The sequence below is a fragment of the Lepisosteus platostomus genome, chromosome 9 (assembly GCF_059453375.1).
Source record: "Lepisosteus platostomus isolate fLepPlt1 chromosome 9, fLepPlt1.hap1, whole genome shotgun sequence".
Lineage (NCBI taxonomy): Eukaryota > Metazoa > Chordata > Actinopteri > Semionotiformes > Lepisosteidae > Lepisosteus > Lepisosteus platostomus.
Window position 1 is genome coordinate 1,523,054 of NC_142619.1, and position 20,936 is coordinate 1,543,989.

The 20,936-nt window shown below is 55.4% G+C and overlaps 1 protein-coding gene across 2 annotated transcripts; it reads left to right on the forward strand.

Annotated features, from left to right (window-relative positions):
- Positions 1–2: 2 nt before the first annotated feature.
- Positions 3–20,376, forward strand: aldh16a1 (aldehyde dehydrogenase 16 family, member A1). 2 transcript variants are annotated; one of them, XM_088646257.1, is made up of 16 exons: positions 3–266; positions 1,640–1,771; positions 2,916–3,042; positions 3,135–3,292; positions 3,822–3,899; positions 8,340–8,527; positions 8,883–9,035; positions 9,130–9,291; positions 10,271–10,503; positions 10,581–10,686; positions 12,361–12,509; positions 13,954–14,121; positions 14,200–14,404; positions 15,358–15,543; positions 15,625–15,750; positions 19,526–20,376. In XM_088646257.1, the coding sequence occupies exons 2-16, from the start codon at positions 1,645–1,647 to the stop codon at positions 19,688–19,690; spliced, it is 2,331 nt and encodes a 776-aa protein (XP_088502383.1). In that variant the 5' UTR covers positions 3–266; positions 1,640–1,644; the 3' UTR covers positions 19,691–20,376. The 2 variants fall into 2 exon arrangements, with proteins under 2 accessions (XP_088502383.1, XP_088502382.1); XM_088646256.1 differs by having other exon boundaries at positions 4–266; positions 1,672–1,771.
- The last annotated feature ends 560 nt before the right edge of the window (positions 20,377–20,936 follow it).

Below are 20,936 nucleotides of genomic sequence, written 5' to 3' on the forward strand. Positions count from 1 at the left end.
TTGGGTCAGCGCCCAGGGCTCTGAGGGTGCAGGGATAAAGCTGGTTAAGAAAGTCGTTTACATCTGTAGACCCGGGGCAGGACATAAACCGTTAGATCCATTAGCTCTGTAATAACAGAGCCTCGCTGAGAGAGAGAGCGCGAAAACCCTTTTCACCAGTCCCACGCACACGCGTGTCCATGGCCGGCAGCTCCCGCAGGACCGTGCACGACATCTTCGAGACCATGGAGTACGGGCCGTGTCCGGACAGCACCGGCGCCGCTCAGGTACGCCCTGCGTTCCCGTCAGTCCGCCCCGCTCCGCCCGGCGTCTCCCTTCCCTGCGTGTCCGTGTCCGCGTCGGTCCGCTCTGCAAGCCGCCCGCCTCTTCTCCCAGCCCCTTCCCAGTCTGTCCTTACACCCGCCGCGACTTCCAGTATCTCTCCACCAGCTCCCAGTTCCGGCCGTACGGTTGCGACACAGCACCAAGCATGGCACAGAGCAGGCTCCAACACCGCGGTGCCCACGCGTGGTGTCGCCCTGGCCCTGTGAGCACCTCGTGTGTCCCTGATGCGGGTGTTGATCTTTCAGCTTTTGACAAGATCAGTTCGTTGGAGCTATCCCGTGAATCTGCAAATTCGTTTCAGTACGTACTGTACGTGTGTGGAATGAATAGTTGTTATTGATGATTTAGCTTGTCTTCTGGAATCAGATCTGTTTTACATGTGATCTGGATTAGAGGAGACCACAGGACCTCCATGTGACTCTCAGACTCGGTCAGATAAAAACCTGGAGTGGCTCACTGACAGTGTCTGAGACTCTCCAGGCTTTACTACAGTGCACTGACTGGACTGGGAGCTGGATTAGTTATTCACTGGGATAATAATCAGACTCCACTGACACTGACAGAGCAGTCTGAGGCTCTCCAGGCTGGACTGGACTGACTGGACTGGGAGCTGGATTAGTTATGAACTGGGATTATAATCAGACTCCACTGACACTGACAGAGCAGTCTGAGACTCTCCAGGCTGGACTGGACTGACTGGACTGGGAGCTGGATTAGTTATGAACTGGGATTATAATCAGACTCCACTGACACTGACAGAGCAGTCTGAGACTCTCCAGGCTGGACTGTGATCTTGATTGTGAACTCCTGACATTCGATTGGCTGGTAGGATGTTACCTCCTTTCCAGAACTAGCTAATCAAAACAGAGTGTTTAGAGGATGTGTCCTCCTGTGTACTGGAGTGTCCAGTCAGTGTGTGTGTATAAACCCCTCTCTCTCTCAGTGCAGTGTTCATGTACTGGAGTGTCCAGTCAGTGTGTGTGTATGAACCCCTCTCTCTCTCAGTGCAGTGTTAATGTACTGGAGTGTCCAGTCAGTGTGTCTGTATTAACCCCTCTCTCTCAGTGCAGTGTTAATGTACTGGAGTGTCCAGTCAGTGTGTGTGTATTAACCCCTCTCTCTCAGTGCAGTGTTAATGTACTGGAGTGTCCAGTCAGTGTGTCTGTATGAACCCCTCTCTCTCAGTGCAGTGTTAATGTACTGGAGTGTCCAGTCAGTGTGTCTGTATGAACCCCTCTCTCTCTCAGTGCAGTGTTCATGTACTGGAGTGTCCAGTCACTGTGTCTGTATGAACCCCTCTCTCTCTCTCTCTCAGTGTTCATGTACTGGAGTGTCTGTATTTTTCAGGCATGGTTAGATCGTCACGGCCGCAGTCTAGGTTTGTTCATCGGTGGCCAGTTTCTCAGACCTGAAGGCCGACAGACAGACACCATTACTGACTCGGCAGGTAAGCTCACTGTTTAGGTTTAATTTTTCTTTCCTTCTGTGTCATTTTAATGGCCATATGTCTGGGCACTTGATTCAGTTTTCAGTCACTCAGTGTGTGTGTGTATCAACCCCTCTCTCTCTCAGTGCAGTGTTCATGTACTGGAGTGTCCAGTCAGTGTGTCTGTATGAACCCCTCTCTCTCTCAGTGCAGTGTTAATGTACTGGAGTGTCCAGTCAGTGTGTCTGTATGAACCCCTCTCTCTCTCTCAGTGCAGTGTTCATGTACTGGAGTGTCCAGTCAGTGTGTCTGTATGAACCCCTCTCTCTCTCAGTGCAGTGTTAATGTACTGGAGTGTCCAGTCAGTGTGTCTGTATGAACCCCTCTCTCTCTCTCAGTGCAGTGTTCATGTACTGGAGTGTCCAGTCAGTGTGTCTGTATTAACCCCTCTCTCTCTCAGTGCAGTGTTCATGTACTGGAGTGTCCAGTCAGTGTGTGTGTATCAACCCCTCTCTCTCTCAGTGCAGTGTTCATGTACTGGAGTGTCCAGTCAGTGTGTGTGTATCAACCCCTCTCTCTCTCAGTGCAGTGTTAATGTACTGGAGTGTCCAGTCAGTGTGTCTGTATTAACCCCTCTCTCTCTCAGTGCAGTGTTAATGTACTGGAGTGTCCAGTCAGTGTGTGTGTATGAACCCCTCTCTCTCAGTGCAGTGTTAATGTACTGGAGTGTCCAGTCAGTGTGTGTGTATTAACCCCTCTCTCTCAGTGCAGTGTTCATGTACTGGAGTGTCCAGTCAGTGTGTCTGTATTAACCCCTCTCTCTCTCAGTGCAGTGTTCATGTACTGGAGTGTCCAGTCAGTGTGTCTGTATTAACCCCTCTCTCTCTCAGTGCAGTGTTAATGTACTGGAGTGTCCAGTCAGTGTGTCTGTATTAACCCCTCTCTCTCAGTGCAGTGTTAATGTACTGGAGTGTCCAGTCAGTGTGTGTGTATGAACCCCTCTCTCTCAGTGCAGTGTTCATGTACTGGAGTGTCCAGTCAGTGTGTGTATTAACCCCTCTCTCTCTCAGTGCAGTGTTCATGTACTGGAGTGTCCAGTCAGTGTGTCTGTATGAACCCCCCTCTCTCTCAGTGCAGTGTTAATGTCCAGTGGTGTCTCTCTCAGGTGAGACGGTGTGCAGTACCCTGTGTGCAGCAGGTGATGACGTCTCTGTCTCGGTCTCCTCGGCCCAGAAAGGTTTTCAGGTGTGGAGTGAGCTGCCCTGCCACACCAGAGCTCGACACCTGTACAGGTGAGATTCTGGCCCCGTGCCTCGCTCCTACTGCCTGGCCCTGCCTGGCCCTGGCCCTGCGCTCACCCCGCCTCCCTCTCTCTCCCCCACAGCCTGTGCCGCAGCGTGCAGAGACACTCCCAGTGCGTGGCGGGGCTGAGCTGTCTCCAGGGCAGCCCCGGGGACGTCCCGGCTCTGGCCCGGCTCCTGTACCACCTGACGGGCTGGGCGCAGCTGAGGGAGCAGGCGCTGGCCGGCTGGGCGCCGCACGGTGAGGGCACAGCGCCGAACGCACCCGTCCCGGGGGGCTCGTGCGAGGCCCAGCCAGTCGTGCGAGCGCGTGCGAGGGCACGCGCGCACGAGGGCCAGCCTGGTTTTCTCCTCGCCCTGTGGGGGGCGGCTCGGGATGGGTGCCTGCCTCCCGCGCACGCCCTCCGGGCTGACGGACGTTTTCTCTTTCCCCTGGAGCGGTCGCTATGGAACCCTTGAACACCCGACCGGCTCCCCACCACTGTGGGCGAACGGGAGGCCGGCGTGTTCTGAGGATGTGATGCCTGCCCAGCGTGGCTCACAGATTAGTTATAAATAAATGTTCCGTTTTCCCCGTATTCCACCCTCCGCACCGTGTAACACAAGATCAGACTCCTTCAACCCATGTGAGGGGGTTCTGCTAGTCTGTCCAGCCCTGCTCTGGTGCCTGAAGAGGGGGGCAGGAAGTGACATCATCAAGCGGGGACGGCCGGCGATCGCGAGGCTGCTCTGACCTTCCTGTCGCCCTCCCCCCTCTCTCTCTCTCTCAGGTGTGGTGGCTGTGCTGGCCTCTGGAGACTGCCCCCTGCTGTTCGTCATGGGCAAGGTGCTGCCGGCGCTGGCCATGGGTGAGTCCCGAGCGGGCTGACACTCCCAACACTCTCCCAACGCACACACACACTCAACACACATTCCCAACACTCTCCCAACGCACACACAGCACTCAACACAAACACTCAACACACTCTCCCAACGCACACACAGCACTCAACACACACACTCAACACACTCTCCCAACGCACACACAGCACTCAACACACAGCACTCAACACACTCTCCCAACACACACAGCACTCAGTACACACTCCCAACACTCTCCCACCGCACACACAGCACTCAACACACTCTCCCAACACTCTCCCAACGCACACACAGCACTCAGTACACATACTCAACACACTCTCCCAACACACACACAGCACTCAGTACACACTCAACACACTCTCCCACCGCACACACAGCACTCAGTACACATACTCAACACACTCTCCCAACGCACACACAGCACTCAGTACACACTCAACACACTCTCCCAACGCACACACAGCACTCAGTACACATACTCAACACACTCTCCCAACACACACACAGCACTCAGTACACATACTCAACACACTCTCCCAACGCACACACAGCACTCAGTACACACTCAACACACTCTCCCAACGCACACACAGCACTCAGTACACACTCAACACACTCTCCCAACGCACACACAGCACTCAGTACACATACTCAACACACTCTCCCAACGCACACACAGCACTCAACACACACACTCAACACACTCTCCCAACGCACACACAGCACTCAACACACAGCACTCAACACACTCTCCCAACACACACAGCACTCAGTACACACTCCCAACACTCTCCCACCGCACACACAGCACTCAACACACTCTCCCAACACTCTCCCAACGCACACACAGCACTCAGTACACATACTCAACACACTCTCCCAACACACACACAGCACTCAGTACACATACTCAACCCACTCTCCCAACGCACATACAGCACTCAGTACACATACTCAACACACTCTCCCAACGCACACACAGCACTCAGTACACACTCAACACACTCTCCCAACGCACACACAGCACTCAGTACACATACTCAACACACTCTCCCAACACACACACAGCACTCAGTACACACTCAACACACTCTCCCACCGCACACACAGCACTCAGTACACATACTCAACACACTCTCCCAACGCACACACAGCACTCAGTACACACTCAACACACTCTCCCAACGCACACACAGCACTCAGTACACATACTCAACACACTCTCCCAACACACACACAGCACTCAGTACACATACTCAACACACTCTCCCAACGCACACACAGCACTCAGTACACACTCAACACACTCTCCCAACGCACACACAGCACTCAGTACACACTCAACACACTCTCCCAACGCACACACAGCACTCAGTACACATACTCAACACACTCTCCCAACGCACACACAGCACTCAGTACACATACTCAACACACTCTCCCAACGCACACACAGCACTCAGTACACACTCAACACACTCTCCCAACGCACACACAGCACTCAGTACACACTCAACACACTCTCCCAACGCACACACAGCACTCAGTACATACTCAACACACTCTCCCACCGCACACACGGCACTCAGTACACACTCAACACACTCTCCCACCGCACACACAGCACTCAGTACACATACTCAACACACTCTCCCAATGCACACACAGCACTCAGTACACATACTCAACACACTCTCCCAACGCACATACAGCACTCAGTACACACTCAACACACTCTCCCAACGCACACACAGCACTCAGTACACATACTCAACACACTCTCCCAACGCACACACAGCACTCAGTACACACTCAACACACTCTCCCAACGCACACACAGCACTCAGTACACATACTCAACACACTCTCCCAACGCACACACAGCACTCAGTACACATACTCAACACACTCTCCCAACGCACACACAGCACTCAGTACACACTCAACACACTCTCCCACCGCACACACAGCACTCAGTACACATACTCAACACACTCTCCCAACGCACACACAGCACTCAGTACACATACTCAACACACTCTCCCAACGCACACACAGCACTCAGTACACATACTCAACACACTCTCCCAACGCACACACAGCACTCAGTACACACTCAACACACTCTCCCAACGCACACACAGCACTCAGTACACATACTCAACACACTCTCCCAACGCACACACAGCACTCAGTACACATACTCAACACACTCTCCCAACGCACATACAGCACTCAGTACACACTCAACACACTCTCCCAACGCACACACAGCACTCAGTACACATACTCAACACACTCTCCCAACGCACACACAGCACTCAGTACACATACTCAACACACTCTCCCAACGCACACACAGCACTCAGTACACACTCAACACACTCTCCCAACGCACACACAGCACTCAACACACACTCCCAGCACTCTCCCAACGCACACACAGCACTCAACACACATACTCAACACACACTCCCAACACTCTCCCAACGCACACACAGCACTCAACACACATACTCAACACACACTCCCAACACACACACAGCACTCAACACACATACTCAACACACATACTCAACACACTCTCCTAACACTCTCCCAACACACACACAGTACTCAACACACACTCCCAACGCACACACAGCACTCAGCACACAGTGTGTGCACAGGATCTTACAAAACAATGAACGACAAATCTTGACAACGGACAACAGCGCGCACACAGTGTGCGGGAGCCGGGGCTGCCAGGCAGAAAGAGAGAGAGATGCGCAACGGACAGTTAAAAACAATTGAACTTGAATCGGCTTTCCCAATTGAGCAGGGCTTGGGAGTAAAGGATCATTTGATATCTAAACTGTAGGAGTGTGAATTTTTTTCCTCCGTTTGTGACTTCTTACCCGGCCTGCCTGCAGGAGTGGGTGGTTGGTTGTTTTTTTTTTTTTTTTGCTCCTGCAGTTCTGCGCCGTGGCCACCAGGGGGGGCCGAGCTGGGAGCCGGGGTGTGTCCCCGTCCGCAGCCAGCAGAGGGCGGCCGTGCTCTGGGGAGAGCTCCAGCTGGCGGGGGGGGGGTCTCCCTCCGGCAGCTGCTGGAAAACCCACAAGCCATCAATAACGACAAGAAATCTTCGGCCGTTCCTCGCGCTTGTGTAGCGCCTGCCTGCCTGCACTCTCCTCTCTGAGCGCTGCACAGCTCCTGGGGATCCCCTGCACCCCCACCTGGATGATGCTCCAGTCCTCTCTCACACACCAGCTCTCAGTGGGAGGAGAGCAGAGGGATGGAGCCAGTTCAGAGAGAGGGGGGTTACCTGTTGTGTTTTCCCGTTCATTTGATGTGGAAGTTTTCTATTGACGTTTTAGTCCTCTCGCTCACCTTTGACCTTTTTGTTTTGCGCCGTGACATTTTTTTTTAACGTGAGCTCCCGGGTGCTGCTCCTTATTCCTTGTGTCTGCGGCAGCTCTGGTCACTGTTCCTGTGCGCTCTCACGTGGGGGTTGTGCTGGGCTTCCTCTGGGAAGCCCTGTGAGCTGCAGTTTTGTGTGTGAAAGGTGAGGTGGTTGTGATTTTCAGGCCATGACTGGTGTAGGCCGTAGGCCATCCTGCGCCGCCCCTGGGGGTGATGAGGTCTCTCTCTCCTCTCCCCTCTCTCTCCCTGTCTCCCCATCTCTCTCTCTCTCTCTCTCTCTCTCTCTCTCTCTCTCTCTCTCTCTCTCTCTCTCTCTCTCCCTGTCTCCCCATCTCTCTCTCTCTCTCTCTCTCTCTCTCTCTCTCTCTCCCCTCTCTCTCCCTGTCTCCCCATCTCTCTCTCTCTCTCTCTCTTTCTCTCTCTCTCTCTCGATTCAGTTCAAGGTGCCTCGTTGGCGTGACCGATGAGTACGATCGGTGTTGCCACAGCAAAGCAAATACAATTAACACGAAACAATAGATCTACAGGCATTTACAATACAGGCACGTCATGAGATATTTGCATACAGACAGATGGAGCATTACCGGGAGACAGACTCAGTGTTCCTCGGGCTGGGACAGGAGATCACATACTCCCTCTCCCAGTGAGCCTCAGGACCAGCTGGCTCAGGGGGCTCTGTTTTGGGCTCAGCTCTTGGCTCAGCAGGGCTTTGTGGTGGTAGGAATTTTGGTCGCTGTTTTTTAGGTGTAGCCAATACTTGAATACTCTCTTCTGTATGTTTATCAATAGTGGGTACTGGCCTAATTCGGCCCTGCACCCGTTGTTAGGAGTTTTTCTCTGCACACGGAGGATGTTTCTACAGAGTTTCTGTGGGGTGTTTGTCCCGTTGGGTGTACCCCTGGTCTGCGAGGGGACCCCACTCTTCACTGCCATACAGGGCGATGGGCTGGGTGACGCTGTGGGACATTCACAGCCCGGTCCTCGCTGGCGGGTTGATGGCGACTCTCTCCCCCGTCTCCCAGGAAACGCGGTGGTGGTCCGGCCGCCCCCCTGCGCCCGGCTGGCCGCGCTGCTCCTGGCGGAGCTGGCCGCGGAGGCCGGGCTTCCCGCCGGCACCCTGAACGTCCTGACGGGCGACAGCCTGCAGCTCGCGGTCCAGCTGGCTCAGCACCCGGGGGTCCACTCTGTCGCCTTCACTGGGAGGAGAGAGGTACTGAGGCCCGTGTGTGGGTATGAACCCCTCTCTCTCTCAGGGCAGTGTTCATGTACTGGAGTGTCCAGTCAGTGTGTCTGTATTAACCCCTCTCTCTCTCAGTGCAGTGTTAATGTACTGGAGTGTCCAGTCAGTGTGTCTGTATGAACCCCTCTCTCTCTCAGTGCAGTGTTAATGTACTGGAGTGTCCAGTCAGTGTGTCTGTATGAACCCCTCTCTCTCTCAGTGCAGTGTTAATGTACTGGAGTGTCCAGTCAGTGTGTCTGTATTAACCCCTCTCTCTCTCAGTGCAGTGTTAATGTACTGGAGTGTCCAGTCAGTGTGTCTGTATGAACCCCTCTCTCTCTCTCAGGACGCAGTGATACTGGGCAGGGAGACTGCTGGGTGTGGGGTCCCCCTGTCTCTCTCCCTCTGGGGCCAGTGTCCCTTCATCGTCTTCGAGTCGGCGGACCTGGACAGCGCCGTGGACGCCGTGATCGAGGCGGCCTTCACCCGGAGGACCGAGGCGAGTCCGGCACAGCCGGGGGGGGGTGCGAGAGGGAGCCCCAGTGCCCCCCCGCGGCGGCGGTATTGACCCCCTGTCTGTCTCTCCCCCCCAGCTGTGTCAGTGGGTGCTGCTGGTGCAGGAGTCCGTGTGGGAGCCGGTGCTGTCCCGCCTGCAGTGGAGGGTGGCGGCGCTGCGCGGTCTCCCCCTGCAGGACGCCGGCGGGCGGCGCGGCCTGGACCGGGCGGTGGAGGAGGCCCGCGGTCAGGGGGCCAGGGTGAGCGGGCCGGTCTCGGGCGAGGGGGGCGCTGCTCCGAGACAGGGCTCGGGGCGAGACGGGCCACCCCACTCGTGCAGACGCGGTCCAGTGTGGTCCAGTAGAGGGCGCTGGGGTCCAGTTCAGTGTGGTCCAGTAGAGGGTGCTGGGGTCCAGTTCAGTGTGGTCCAGTAGAGGGCGCTGGGGTCCAGTTCAGTGTGGTCCAGTTCAGTGTGGTCCAGTAGGGGGCGCTGGGGTCCAGTTCAGTGTGGTCCAGTAGGGGGCGCTGGGGTCCAGTTCAGTGTGGTCCAGTAGAGGGCGCTGCGGTCCAGTTCAGTGTGGTCCAGTATGGGGCGCTGGGGTCCAGTTCAGTGTGGTCCAGTTCAGTGTGGTCCAGTAGAGGGCACTGCGGTCCAGTTCAGTGTGGTCCAGTAGAGGGTGCTGGGGTCCAGTAGAGGGCGCTGCGGTCCAGTTCAGTGTGGTCCAGTAGAGGGCGCTGCGGTCCAGTTCAGTGTGGTCCAGTAGAGGGCGCTGCGGTCCAGTTCAGTGGGGTCCAGTTCAGTGTGGTCCAGTAGAGGGTGATGTGGTCCAGTAGAGGGCGCTGTGGTCCAGTTCAGTGTGGTCCAGTAGAGGGCGCTGCGGTCCAGTTCAGTGTGGTCCAGTAGAGGGCGCTGTGGTCCAGTAGAGGGCGCTGGGGTCCAGTTCAGTGTGGTCCAGTTCAGTGTGGTCCAGTAGGGGGCGCTGGGGTCCAGTTCAGTGTGGTCCAGTAGGGGGCGCTGCGGTCCAGTTCAGTGTGGTCCAGTAGAGGGCGCTGTGGTCCAGTAGAGGGCGCTGCGGTCCAGTTCAGTGTGGTCCAGTAGGGGCCGCTGCGGTCCAGTTCAGTGTGGTCCAGTAGAGGGCGCTGGGGTCCAGTTCAGTGTGGTCCAGTAGAGGGCGCTGCGGTCCAGGACTGAGTGACCCCTCTCCCAGTCCAGTGTGTCTCTGCTCTCTGCCTCCGCAGGTGATCCAGCCCTCTCCGGCCCCCGCGGCTGACCCTCTCTACCCCCCGACGGTGCTGTGGGGCGTGGCCCCCTGCGCCCGCTGCGTCTGGGACCCCCCGCCGGGGCCCCTGCTGCCCGCCCTGCCCTTCCGCACCGCCAAGGAGGGGCTCGACCTGGGCAGCCACAGCCCGGGGGGCCTGGCGGCGGCGGTGTGGACGGAGGACGTCACGCTGGCGCTGGAGAGCGCCCTGAGGTACCGAGCGGCCGGCCGCCACCCCGCGCGCCGCTGACCGCCCACCCCCGGTACCCACGCTGCCCTCTCTCTCCCAGCCTGCAGGTGGCGACGGTGTGGGTCAACTCGCACTCCCTCTTCGACGCCGCGGCCGGGCCCGGAGGGGTCAAGCAGGGCGGGACCTGCGCGGACGGGGGCCGGGAGGTGAGGGGGGGCGGGCCGGGGGGACCGCCGGCGGTGTTGGGGAGCCCCCGCGGGGTGAACCCCGCTGACGCGCGGCGCAGGGCCAGAGAATACCGCCGCTGCCTCGTGGGGAATAGCTCTTCGGATCGCGGGTTCCCAATGTCTGCACTCTGGGCTCTGGGCTCTGGGCTCTGGGCTCTGGGCTCTGGGCTGTGAGACCTGTCCCTCTGGGCTCTGGGCTCTGGGCTCTGGGCTCTGGGCTCTGGGCTCTGGGCTCTGGGCTGTGAGACCTGTCCCTCTGGGCTCTGGGCTCTGGGCTCTGGGCTCTGGGCTGTGAGACCTGTCCCTCTGGGCTCTGGGCTCTGGGCTCTGGGCTCTGGGCTGTGAGACCCGTCCCTCAGGGCTCTGGGCTCTGGGCTCTGGGCTGTGAGACCCGTCCCTCTGGGCTCTGGGCTCTGGGCTGTGAGACCCGTCCCTCTGGGCTCTGGGCTCTGGGCTCTGGGCTCTGGGCTCTGGGCTGTGAGACCCGTCCCTCTGGGCTCTGGGCTCTGGGCTCTGGGCTGTGAGTCCCGTCCCTCTGGGCTCTGGGCTCTGGGCTCTGGGCTGTGAGACCCGTCCCTCTGGGCTCTGGGCTCTGGGCTGTGAGACCCGTCCCTCTGGGCTCTGGGCTCTGGGCTCTGGGCTCTGGGCTGTGAGACCTGTCCCTCTGGGCTCTGGGCTCTGGGCTCTGGGCTCTGGGCTGTGAGTCCCGTCCCTCTGGGCTCTGGGCTCTGGGCTCTGGGCTCTGGGCTCTGGGCTCTGGGCTGTGAGACCCGTCCCTCTGGGCTCTGGGCTCTGGGCTCTGGGCTCTGGGCTCTGGGCTCTGGGCTGTGAGACCCGTCCCTCTGGGCTCTGGGCTCTGGGCTCTGGGCTCTGGGCTCTGGGCTGTGAGTCCCGTCCCTCTGGGCTCTGGGCTCTGGGCTGTGAGACCCGTCCCTCTGGGCTCTGGGCTCTGGGCTCTGGGCTCTGGGCTCTGGGCTGTGAGACCCGTCCCTCTGGGCACTTGGCACTGGGCACTGGGCACTGGGCTCTGGGCTCTGGGCTCTGGGCTGTGAGACCCGTCCCTCTGGGCACTGGGCACTGGGCACTGGGCTCTGGGCTCTGGGCTCTGGGCTGTGAGACCCGTCCCTCTGGGCACTGGGCACTGGGCACTGGGCACTGGGCTCTGGGCTCTGGGCTCTGGGCTGTGAGACCCGTCCCTCTGGGCTCTGGGCTCTGGGCTCTGGGCACTGGGCTCTGGGCTCTGGGCTCTGGGCTCTGGGCTGTGAGACCCATCCCTCTGGGCACTGGGCACTGGGCTCTGGGCTCTGGGCTGTGAGACCCGTCCCTCTGGGCTCTGGGCTCTGGGCTCTGGGCACTGGGCTCTGGGCTCTGGGCTGTGAGACCCGTCCCTCTGGGCTCTGGGCACTGGGCTCTGGGCACTGGGCTCTGGGCTCTGGGCTCTGGGCTCTGGGCTCTGGGCTGTGAGACCCGTCCCTCTGGGCTCTGGGCTCTGGGCTCTGGGCTCTGGGCTGTGAGACCTGTCCCTCTGGGCTCTGGGCTGTGAGACCTGTCCCTCTGGGCTCTGGGCTCTGGGCTCTGGGCTCTGGGCTGTGAGACCCGTCCCTCTGGGCTCTGGGCTCTCCAATGCCTCCTCTCCCTCCTCCTCTTCCTCAGGGCCTGTTTCAGTTCCTGCGCCCCTCGGCCCCCCCTCCTCTGCGCTCCGCTCCGCTCCCGCTGGACTACGACAACTTCGGGACGTCCTGCAAGAGACCCCCCATTCCTGAAGGAGGGATCCCCGGTGCTGCAGAGAACGACACCCCCCGGTAAGAGTGACAGCGTTGGTGCTGCCCCCCACCTCTCAGTGCAGTGTTAATGTACTGGAGTGTCCAGTCAGTGTGTCTGTATTAACCCCTCTCTCTCTCTCTCTCAGGGCAGTGTTAATGTACTGGAGTGTCCAGTCAGTGTGTCTGTATTAACCCCTCTCTCTCTCAGTGCAGTGTTAATGTACTGGAGTGTCCAGTCAGTGTGTCTGTGTGAACCCCTCTCTCTCAGTGCAGTGTTCATGTACTGGAGTGTCCAGTCAGTGTGTGTGTATGAACCCCTCTCTCTCTCAGTGCAGTGTTCATGTACTGGAGTGTCCAGTCAGTGTGTCTGTATGAACCCCTCTCTCTCTCAGTGCAGTGTTCATGTACTGGAGTGTCCAGTCAGTGTGTGTGTATGAACCCCTCTCTCTCTCAGTGCAGTGTTCATGTACTGGAGTGTCCAGTCAGTGTGTCTGTATGAACCCCTCTCTCTCTCAGTGCAGTGTTCATGTACTGGAGTGTCCAGTCAGTGTGTGTGTATTAACCCCTCTCTCTCAGTGCAGTGTTAATGTACTGGAGTGTCCAGTCAGTGTGTCTGTATGAACCCCTCTCTCTCTCAGTGCAGTGTTCATGTACTGGAGTGTCCAGTCACTGTGTGTGTATGAACCCCTCTCTCTCTCAGTGCAGTGTTCATGTACTGGAGTGTCCAGTCAGTGTGTCTGTATGAACCCCTCTCTCTCTCAGTGCAGTGTTCATGTACTGGAGTGTCCAGTCAGTGTGTGTGTATTAACCCCTCTCTCTCAGTGCAGTGTTAATGTACTGGAGTGTCCAGTCAGTGTGTCTGTATGAACCCCTCTCTCTCTCAGTGCAGTGTTAATGTACTGGAGTGTCCAGTCAGTGTGTCTGTATTAACCCCTCTCTCTCTCAGTGCAGTGTTCATGTACTGGAGTGTCCAGTCAGTGTGTCTGTATGAACCCCTCTCTCTCTCAGTGCAGTGTTCATGTACTGGAGTGTCCAGTCAGTGTGTCTGTATGAACCCCTCTCTCTCTCAGTGCAGTGTTCATGTACTGGAGTGTCCAGTCAGTGTGTCTGTATTAACCCCTCTCTCTCAGTGCAGTGTTCATGTACTGGAGTGTCCAGTCAGTGTGTGTGTATTAACCCCTCTCTCTCTCAGTGCAGTGTTCATGTACTGGAGTGTCCAGCCAGTGTGTCTGTATGAACCCCTCTCTCTCTCAGTGCAGTGTTCATGTACTGGAGTGTCCAGTCAGTGTGTCTGTATTAACCCCTCTCTCTCTCAGTGCAGTGTTCATGTACTGGAGTGTCCAGTCAGTGTGTCTGTATTAACCCCTCTCTCTCTCAGTGCAGTGTTAATGTACTGGAGTGTCCAGTCAGTGTGTGTGTATTAACCCCTCTCTCTCTCAGTGCAGTGTTAATGTATGGAGTGTTGATTTCTCCAATCTCCCAGACTGGATCGCTCCTATAAGCTGTACATCGGAGGCAGCCAGTGCCGGCCTGACTCGGGGTGCTATCGCGCTGTGCTGGCCACAGGGGGCGCTGTTCTCGGCTACGTCCCCGATGGTGGCAGGAAGGACATCCGGAACGCGGTGGAGGCCGCCATCAAGGCCCAGCCAGGGTGCGAGACCGCGTCCGTCGGCAGATTCCCCGTCCCCGGCACCTCCCTCTCCGCTGACCTCTTCCTCCTCTTCCTCAGCTGGCGCGCGAAGGGCTGCCACTCCCGCTGCCAGGTTCTCTACTTCCTGGCCGAGAACCTGGAGCAGAGGCGGGAGGAGTTCGCTCAGTCGCTGCAGGGCCTCGCCGGCATCTCGCTGGAGGAGGCCGGCAAGGAGGTGGACCTGAGTGTGTCCCAGCTGTTCCACTGGGCAGCGCTGTGTGACAAATCTGGAGGAACAGTACAGGTGAGCTTTGGTCAGGTGGAATCTGGAGTGTGTCTGTGTTTACACACTGTCCACAGGCTGTTATAAGGGAATCTGGAGTGTCTGTGTGTTCACACACTGTCCACAGGCTGTTATAAGGGAATCTGGAGTGTCTGTGTGTTCACACACTGTCCACAGGCTGTTATAAGGGAATCTGGAGTGTCTGTGTGTTTACACACTGTCCAAAGGTCGTTAGAAGGGAATCTGGAGTGTCTGTGTGTTTACACACTGTCCACAGGCTGTTATAAGGGAATCTGGAGTGTCTGTGTGTTTACACACTGTCCACAGGCTGTTATAAGGGAATCTGGAGTGTCTGTGTGTTCACACACTGTCCACAGGCTGTTAGAAGGGAATCTGGAGTGTCTGTGTGTTTACACATTGTCCACAGGCTGTTAGAAGGGAATCTGGAGTGTCTGTGTGTTTACACACTGTCCAAAGGTCGTTAGAAGGGAATCTGGAGTGTCTGTGTGTTTACACACTGTCCACAGGCTGTTAGAAGGGAATCTGGAGTGTCTGTGTGTTTACACACTGTCCAAAGGTCGTTAGAAGGGAATCTGGAGTGTCTGTGTGTTCACACACTGTCCACAGGCTGTTATAAGGGAATCTGGAGTGTCTGTGTGTTCACACACTGTCCACAGGCTGTTATAAGGGAATCTGGAGTGTCTGTGTGTTCACACACTGTCCACAGGCTGGTATAAGGGAATCTGGAGTGTCTGTGTGTTTACACACTGTCCACAGGCTGTTATAAGGGAATCTGGAGTGTCTGTGTGTTCACACACTGTCCACAGGCTGTTATAAGGGAATCTGGAGTGTCTGTGTGTTTACACACTGTCCACAGGCTGTTATAAGGGAATCTGGAGTGTCTGTGTTTGTGTCTTGTGTCTAAACTCTCAGTTATAGCGCAGTGCTGCAGTCCTCTGCTCCTCTCTGTGTAGGACACTGTGCAGCCGGGCTGCACCCTCTGTGTCCGGGAGCCCGTGGGTGTGCTGGGTGTTGTCTGCCCCGACGACGCTCCTCTCCTGTCTTTTGTGTCTCTGCTGGGCGCGGCGGTGTCCCGCGGCAACGCCGTCGTCATGGTTCCCAGCGAGAAGCACCCCCTCCCTGCCCTGCAGCTGTGCCAGGTGAGTGCCCGCCCGGGTGAGCTCTCGGTGACGAGGGTGTGTGTGTGTGTCGTGCACGCTCAACCCGTGTCTCTCTGGCAGGTTCTGGAGACCTCTGACCTCCCGGGGGGCGTGGTCAATGTGGTCAGCGGCGAGCAGGATCAGCTGACCCGCACGCTGGCCAATCACAGCGCGGTGCAGGCTGTGTGGTACTGGGGCTCACAGGAGGTGAGTCTCTCTCTCTCTCTTCTCTCTCTCTCTCTCTCTCTCTCTCTCTCTCTCTCTCTCAATTCAATTCAATTCAATTCAAGGTGCTTTATTAGCATGACCGATGGGTACAATCAGTGTTGCCAAAGCAAATAAAAATAATAAAATTAACATAGAACAAAACAAAAAATAGAAGTAAAATAAAATCTACAGACATGTTACAGACATTTACAACAAAGACATATTATATAATATCGACATATACTGTAGGCGGCTGGAGCATTATTGGGAGACGGACTCACTGTTCCTCAGGCTGTGACAGGAGATCACATACTGGGCTGCCAGATCAACTGAGTTCCCTCCTCCCTCTCCCAGTAGGATTGGGACCTGTTGTGGTTTTGGCAGGTGTGGGAACTCTGGGATTAGATTTCTGAATTTCGGGAAGAATGTTTCTCTAATCCCAGAGTATCTGTCACAGTGCAGTAGGAAGTGCACCTCTGTCTCTATTTCTCCCTGCTGGCAGTGGGAGCACAGCCTGTCCTCTCTGGGCAGCCAGGTCTGCCTGTGTCGCCCAGTTTCTATGGCCAGGTTGTGGTCACTGAGCCTGTACTTCGTCAGGGTCTGTTTCTGTTTGTTATTTTTTATTTTGGTCAAATATTCAGCTAGTGTGTATTGTCTGTTTAAGGTTCTGTAGCATTCCAGTTTATGTTGTGTTTGTGTGTGTGTGTCCCAGTGTGTGAGATATTGCTGTTTGATCTGTGCTGTGATGTGGTTGAGTCTGGGTTGTGGTGCTCTAGCAGTGCTGTCCTGAGGCTGGTTAGTGTTGGTGTGGCTCAGGTCGGTGAGCCTCAGGACCAGCTGGCTCAGGGGGCTCTGTTTTGGGCTCAGCTCTTGGCTGAGCAGGGCTTTGTGGTGGTAGGAATTTTGGTCACTGTTTTTTAGGTGTAGCCAATACTTTAATACTCTCTTCTGTATGTTTATCAATAGTGGGTACTGGCCTAATTCGGCCCTGCACCCGTTGTTAGGAGTTTTTCTCTGCACACGGAGGATGTTTCTACAGATCTCCATGTGCAGAGTTTCTGTGGGGTGTTTGTCCCATTGGGTGTAATCCTGGTCTGTGAGGGGACCCCAAACTTCACTGCCGTATAGGGCAATGGGTTGGATTACACTTTCAAATATTTGGAGCCAGATTCTTGTTGGTGGGTTGATGTTGAAGAGCCTCCTTCTTATTGCGTAGAAAGCCCTGAGTGCCTTCTCCCTCAGTGCCTTCACTGCCAGGTCAAAACTCCCGGAAGAGCTGATGGTGAGACCGAGATATGTGTAGCTGGATGTGTGCTCCAATGTGTTGTTGTTCAGTGTGAATTTGTACCTGTTTCCCTGAGGTCTGGCTTTCTTCTGGAAAACCATAACTCTGGTCTTGTCCAGATTGACTGTCAGTGCCCAGGTCTGACAGTACTGCTCCAGCAGTGCCAGGTTCTGCTGCAGCCCCTGTTCTGTGGGCGACAGCAGGACCAGGTCATCTGCGTAGAGCAGGAACTTGATTTCTGTGTCGTGTAGTGTAAGACCAGGAGCTGCAGACTGCTCCAACATTCCTGCTAATTCATTGATATAGATATTGAACAGTGTTGGGCTCTCTCTCTCTCTCTCTCTCTATCTCTCTCTCTCTCTCTCTCTCTCTCTCTCTCTCTCTCTCTCTCTCTCTCTCTCTCTCTCAATTCAATTCAATTCAATTCAAGGTGCTTTATTAGCATGACCGATGGGTACAATCAGTGTTGCCAAAGCAAATAAAAATAATAAAATTAACATAGAACAAAACAAAAAATAGAAGTAAAATAAAATCTACAGACATGTTACAGACATTTACAACAAAGACATATTATATAATATCGACATATACTGTAGGCGGCTGGAGCATTATTGGGAGACGGACTCACTGTTCCTCAGGCTGTGACAGGAGATCACATACTGGGCTGCCAGATCAACTGAGTTCCCTCCTCCCTCTCCCAGTAGGATTGGGACCTGTTGTGGTTTTGGCAGGTGTGGGAACTCTGGGATTAGATTTCTGAATTTCGGGAAGAATGTTTCTCTAATCCCAGAGTATCTGTCACAGTGCAGTAGGAAGTGCACCTCTGTCTCTATTTCTCCCTGCTGGCAGTGGGAGCACAGCCTGTCCTCTCTGGGCAGCCAGGTCTGCCTGTGTCGCCCAGTTTCTATGGCCAGGTTGTGGTCACTGAGCCTGTACTTCGTCAGGGTCTGTTTCTGTTTGTTATTTTTTATTTTGGTCAAATATTCAGCTAGTGTGTATTGTCTGTTTAAGGTTCTGTAGCATTCCAGTTTATGTTGTGTTTGTGTGTGTGTGTCCCAGTGTGTGAGATATTGCTGTTTGATCTGTGCTGTGATGTGGTTGAGTCTGGGTTGTGGTGCTCTAGCAGTGCTGTCCTGAGGCTGGTTAGTGTTGGTGTGGCTCAGGTCGGTGAGCCTCAGGACCAGCTGGCTCAGGGGGCTCTGTTTTGGGCTCAGCTCTTGGCTGAGCAGGGCTTTGTGGTGGTAGGAATTTTGGTCACTGTTTTTTAGGTGTAGCCAATACTTTAATACTCTCTTCTGTATGTTTATCAATAGTGGGTACTGGCCTAATTCGGCCCTGCACCCGTTGTTAGGAGTTTTTCTCTGCACACGGAGGATGTTTCTACAGATCTCCATGTGCAGAGTTTCTGTGGGGTGTTTGTCCCATTGGGTGTAATCCTGGTCTGTGAGGGGACCCCAAACTTCACTGCCGTATAGGGCAATGGGTTGGATTACACTTTCAAATATTTGGAGCCAGATTCTTGTTGGTGGGTTGATGTTGAAGAGCCTCCTTCTTATTGCGTAGAAAGCCCTGAGTGCCTTCTCCCTCAGTGCCTTCACTGCCAGGTCAAAACTCCCGGAAGATTTGATGGTGAGACCGAGATATGTGTAGCTGGATGTGTGCTCCAATGTGTTGTTGTTCAGTGTGAATTTGTACCTGTTTCCCTGAGGTCTGGCTTTCTTCTGGAAAACCATAACTCTGGTCTTGTCCAGATTGACTGTCAGTGCCCAGGTCTGACAGTACTGCTCCAGCAGTGCCAGGTTCTGCTGCAGCCCCTGTTCTGTGGGCGACAGCAGGACCAGGTCATCTGCGTAGAGCAGGAACTTGATTTCTGTGTCGTGTAGTGTAAGACCAGGAGCTGCAGACTGCTCCAACATTCCTGCTAATTCATTGATATAGATATTGAACAGTGTTGGGCTCTCTCTCTCTCTCTCTCTCTCTCTATCTCTCTCTCTCTCTCTCTCTCTCTCTCCCTCTCTCTCTCTCTCTCTCTCTCTCTCTCTCTTTCAGACGGCTTCATAAGCATGACCTGTGTCTGCCTCTGACAAATTCAAAACACTTTATAGCTCCCTCTCTGTCTACCTCTGTCTCTGCCTGTATCTCTGACTGCTTGTCTCTCTCTCTCTCTCGGTCTGCCAGTGTGTTTCTGCCTCTGTATATCGTTTTGTGTTCCCCGAGCTGCACTGATCTTTCCCTCTGTGAATCTGAACATGTAATATTTCCCAGAGCAATAACAGTGAGCCTTTGCCACGAAATATGTTAATCGTTTCAGATGCCGTTTCTGAAGCCCTGTGTGTTTCTCAGGGTGCTCTGAGATTAATTATTTCTTTTGGGGCAGAATGTTTGTTTAAGCATGGAGTATTTGTAACAGAGTGTCAGGAAGTAAACCTCTGCCTCTCCCAGTGTCTGTGGTCCCTGATTCTGTACCTCTCTCTCTCCTGGCTGTCTCAGGGGTGCCAGTTTGTGCGCTACACCTGCTGGGGGTCTATCAAGAGGTGCTGGGTGAATGACAGCAGGCAGCCCAGGGACTGGAGCTCAGTCCAGAGCACCCTGACCGAAGAGACACTGGCACACAGCACTCAGTGCAAGAACATCTGGATCCCCACCACTGTCTAGAGACACTGGCACACAGCACTCAGTGCAAGAACATCTGGATCCCCACCACTGTCTAGAGACACTGGCACACAGCACTCAGTGCAAGAACATCTGGATCCCCACCACTGTCTAGAGACACTGGCACACAGCACTCAGTGCAAGAACATCTGGATCCCCACCACTGTCTAGAGACACTGGCACACAGCACTCAGTGCAAGAACATCTGGATCCCCACCACTGTCTAGAGACACTGGCACACAGCACTCAGTGCAAGAACATCTGGATCCCCAGACACACACACTCGCACACACACAAACACAAGCAAACTAACATACTCACACACAGACACACAGGTACACTCACACATACGCACACTGATGCTATCAAACTAACACAAGCACACGCGCAGACACACACATACACACACACACCCTAAGGCGCAGACACACGCACGCACGCACGCACGCACACACACACACCCACAGGAGCAGACACACACACACACCCACCCACCCACCCACAGGCGTAGACACCCACACACACCCACCCACCCACCCACCCACACACACTCACAGGCGCGCACGCACACACACACACGGAGCCCCTCTCTCTCACTGAGCTCCGAGCTCGTGCCTGTCGGTCCTGGGACTCTGGCAGTGACAGGAGCCCGGCTGTCTCTGGGTAATAAAGCTGTGGCAGAGCTGTGACCTGGGCGTCTGTGTCTCTGTTTGTTGAAAAGTTGGGATTTTTCAGTGCCTGTGCCCCATCCAGCAGGGGGCGCTGTTGTCATGTGAGCCCCCCCCCCCCCGCGGGTCAGTCCTGCTCGCTCCACAGCTCTTCACTGGTGTGTGTGTGTCCTGTGATGGACTGGCCCTGGTGTGTGTGTGTGTGTGTGTGTGTGTCCGTGTGTCCTGTGATGGACTGGCCCTGGTGCGTGTGTGTGTGTGTCCTGTGATGGACTGGCCCTGGTGTGTGTGTGTGTCCTGTGATGGACTGGCCCTGGTGCGTGTGTGTGTGTCCTGTGATGGACTGGCCCTGGTGTGTGTGTGTGTGTGTGTGTGTGTGTGTGTGTCCTGTGATGGACTGGCCCTGGTGTGTCTGTGTGTGTGTCCTGTGATGTACTGGCCCTGGTGTGAGTGTGTGTGTGTCCTGTGATGGACTGGCCCTGGTGTGTGAGTGTGTGTGTGTGTCCTGTGATGGACTGGCCCTGGTGTGTGAGTGTGTGAGTGTGTGTGTCCTGTGATGGACTGGCCCTGGTGTGAGTGTG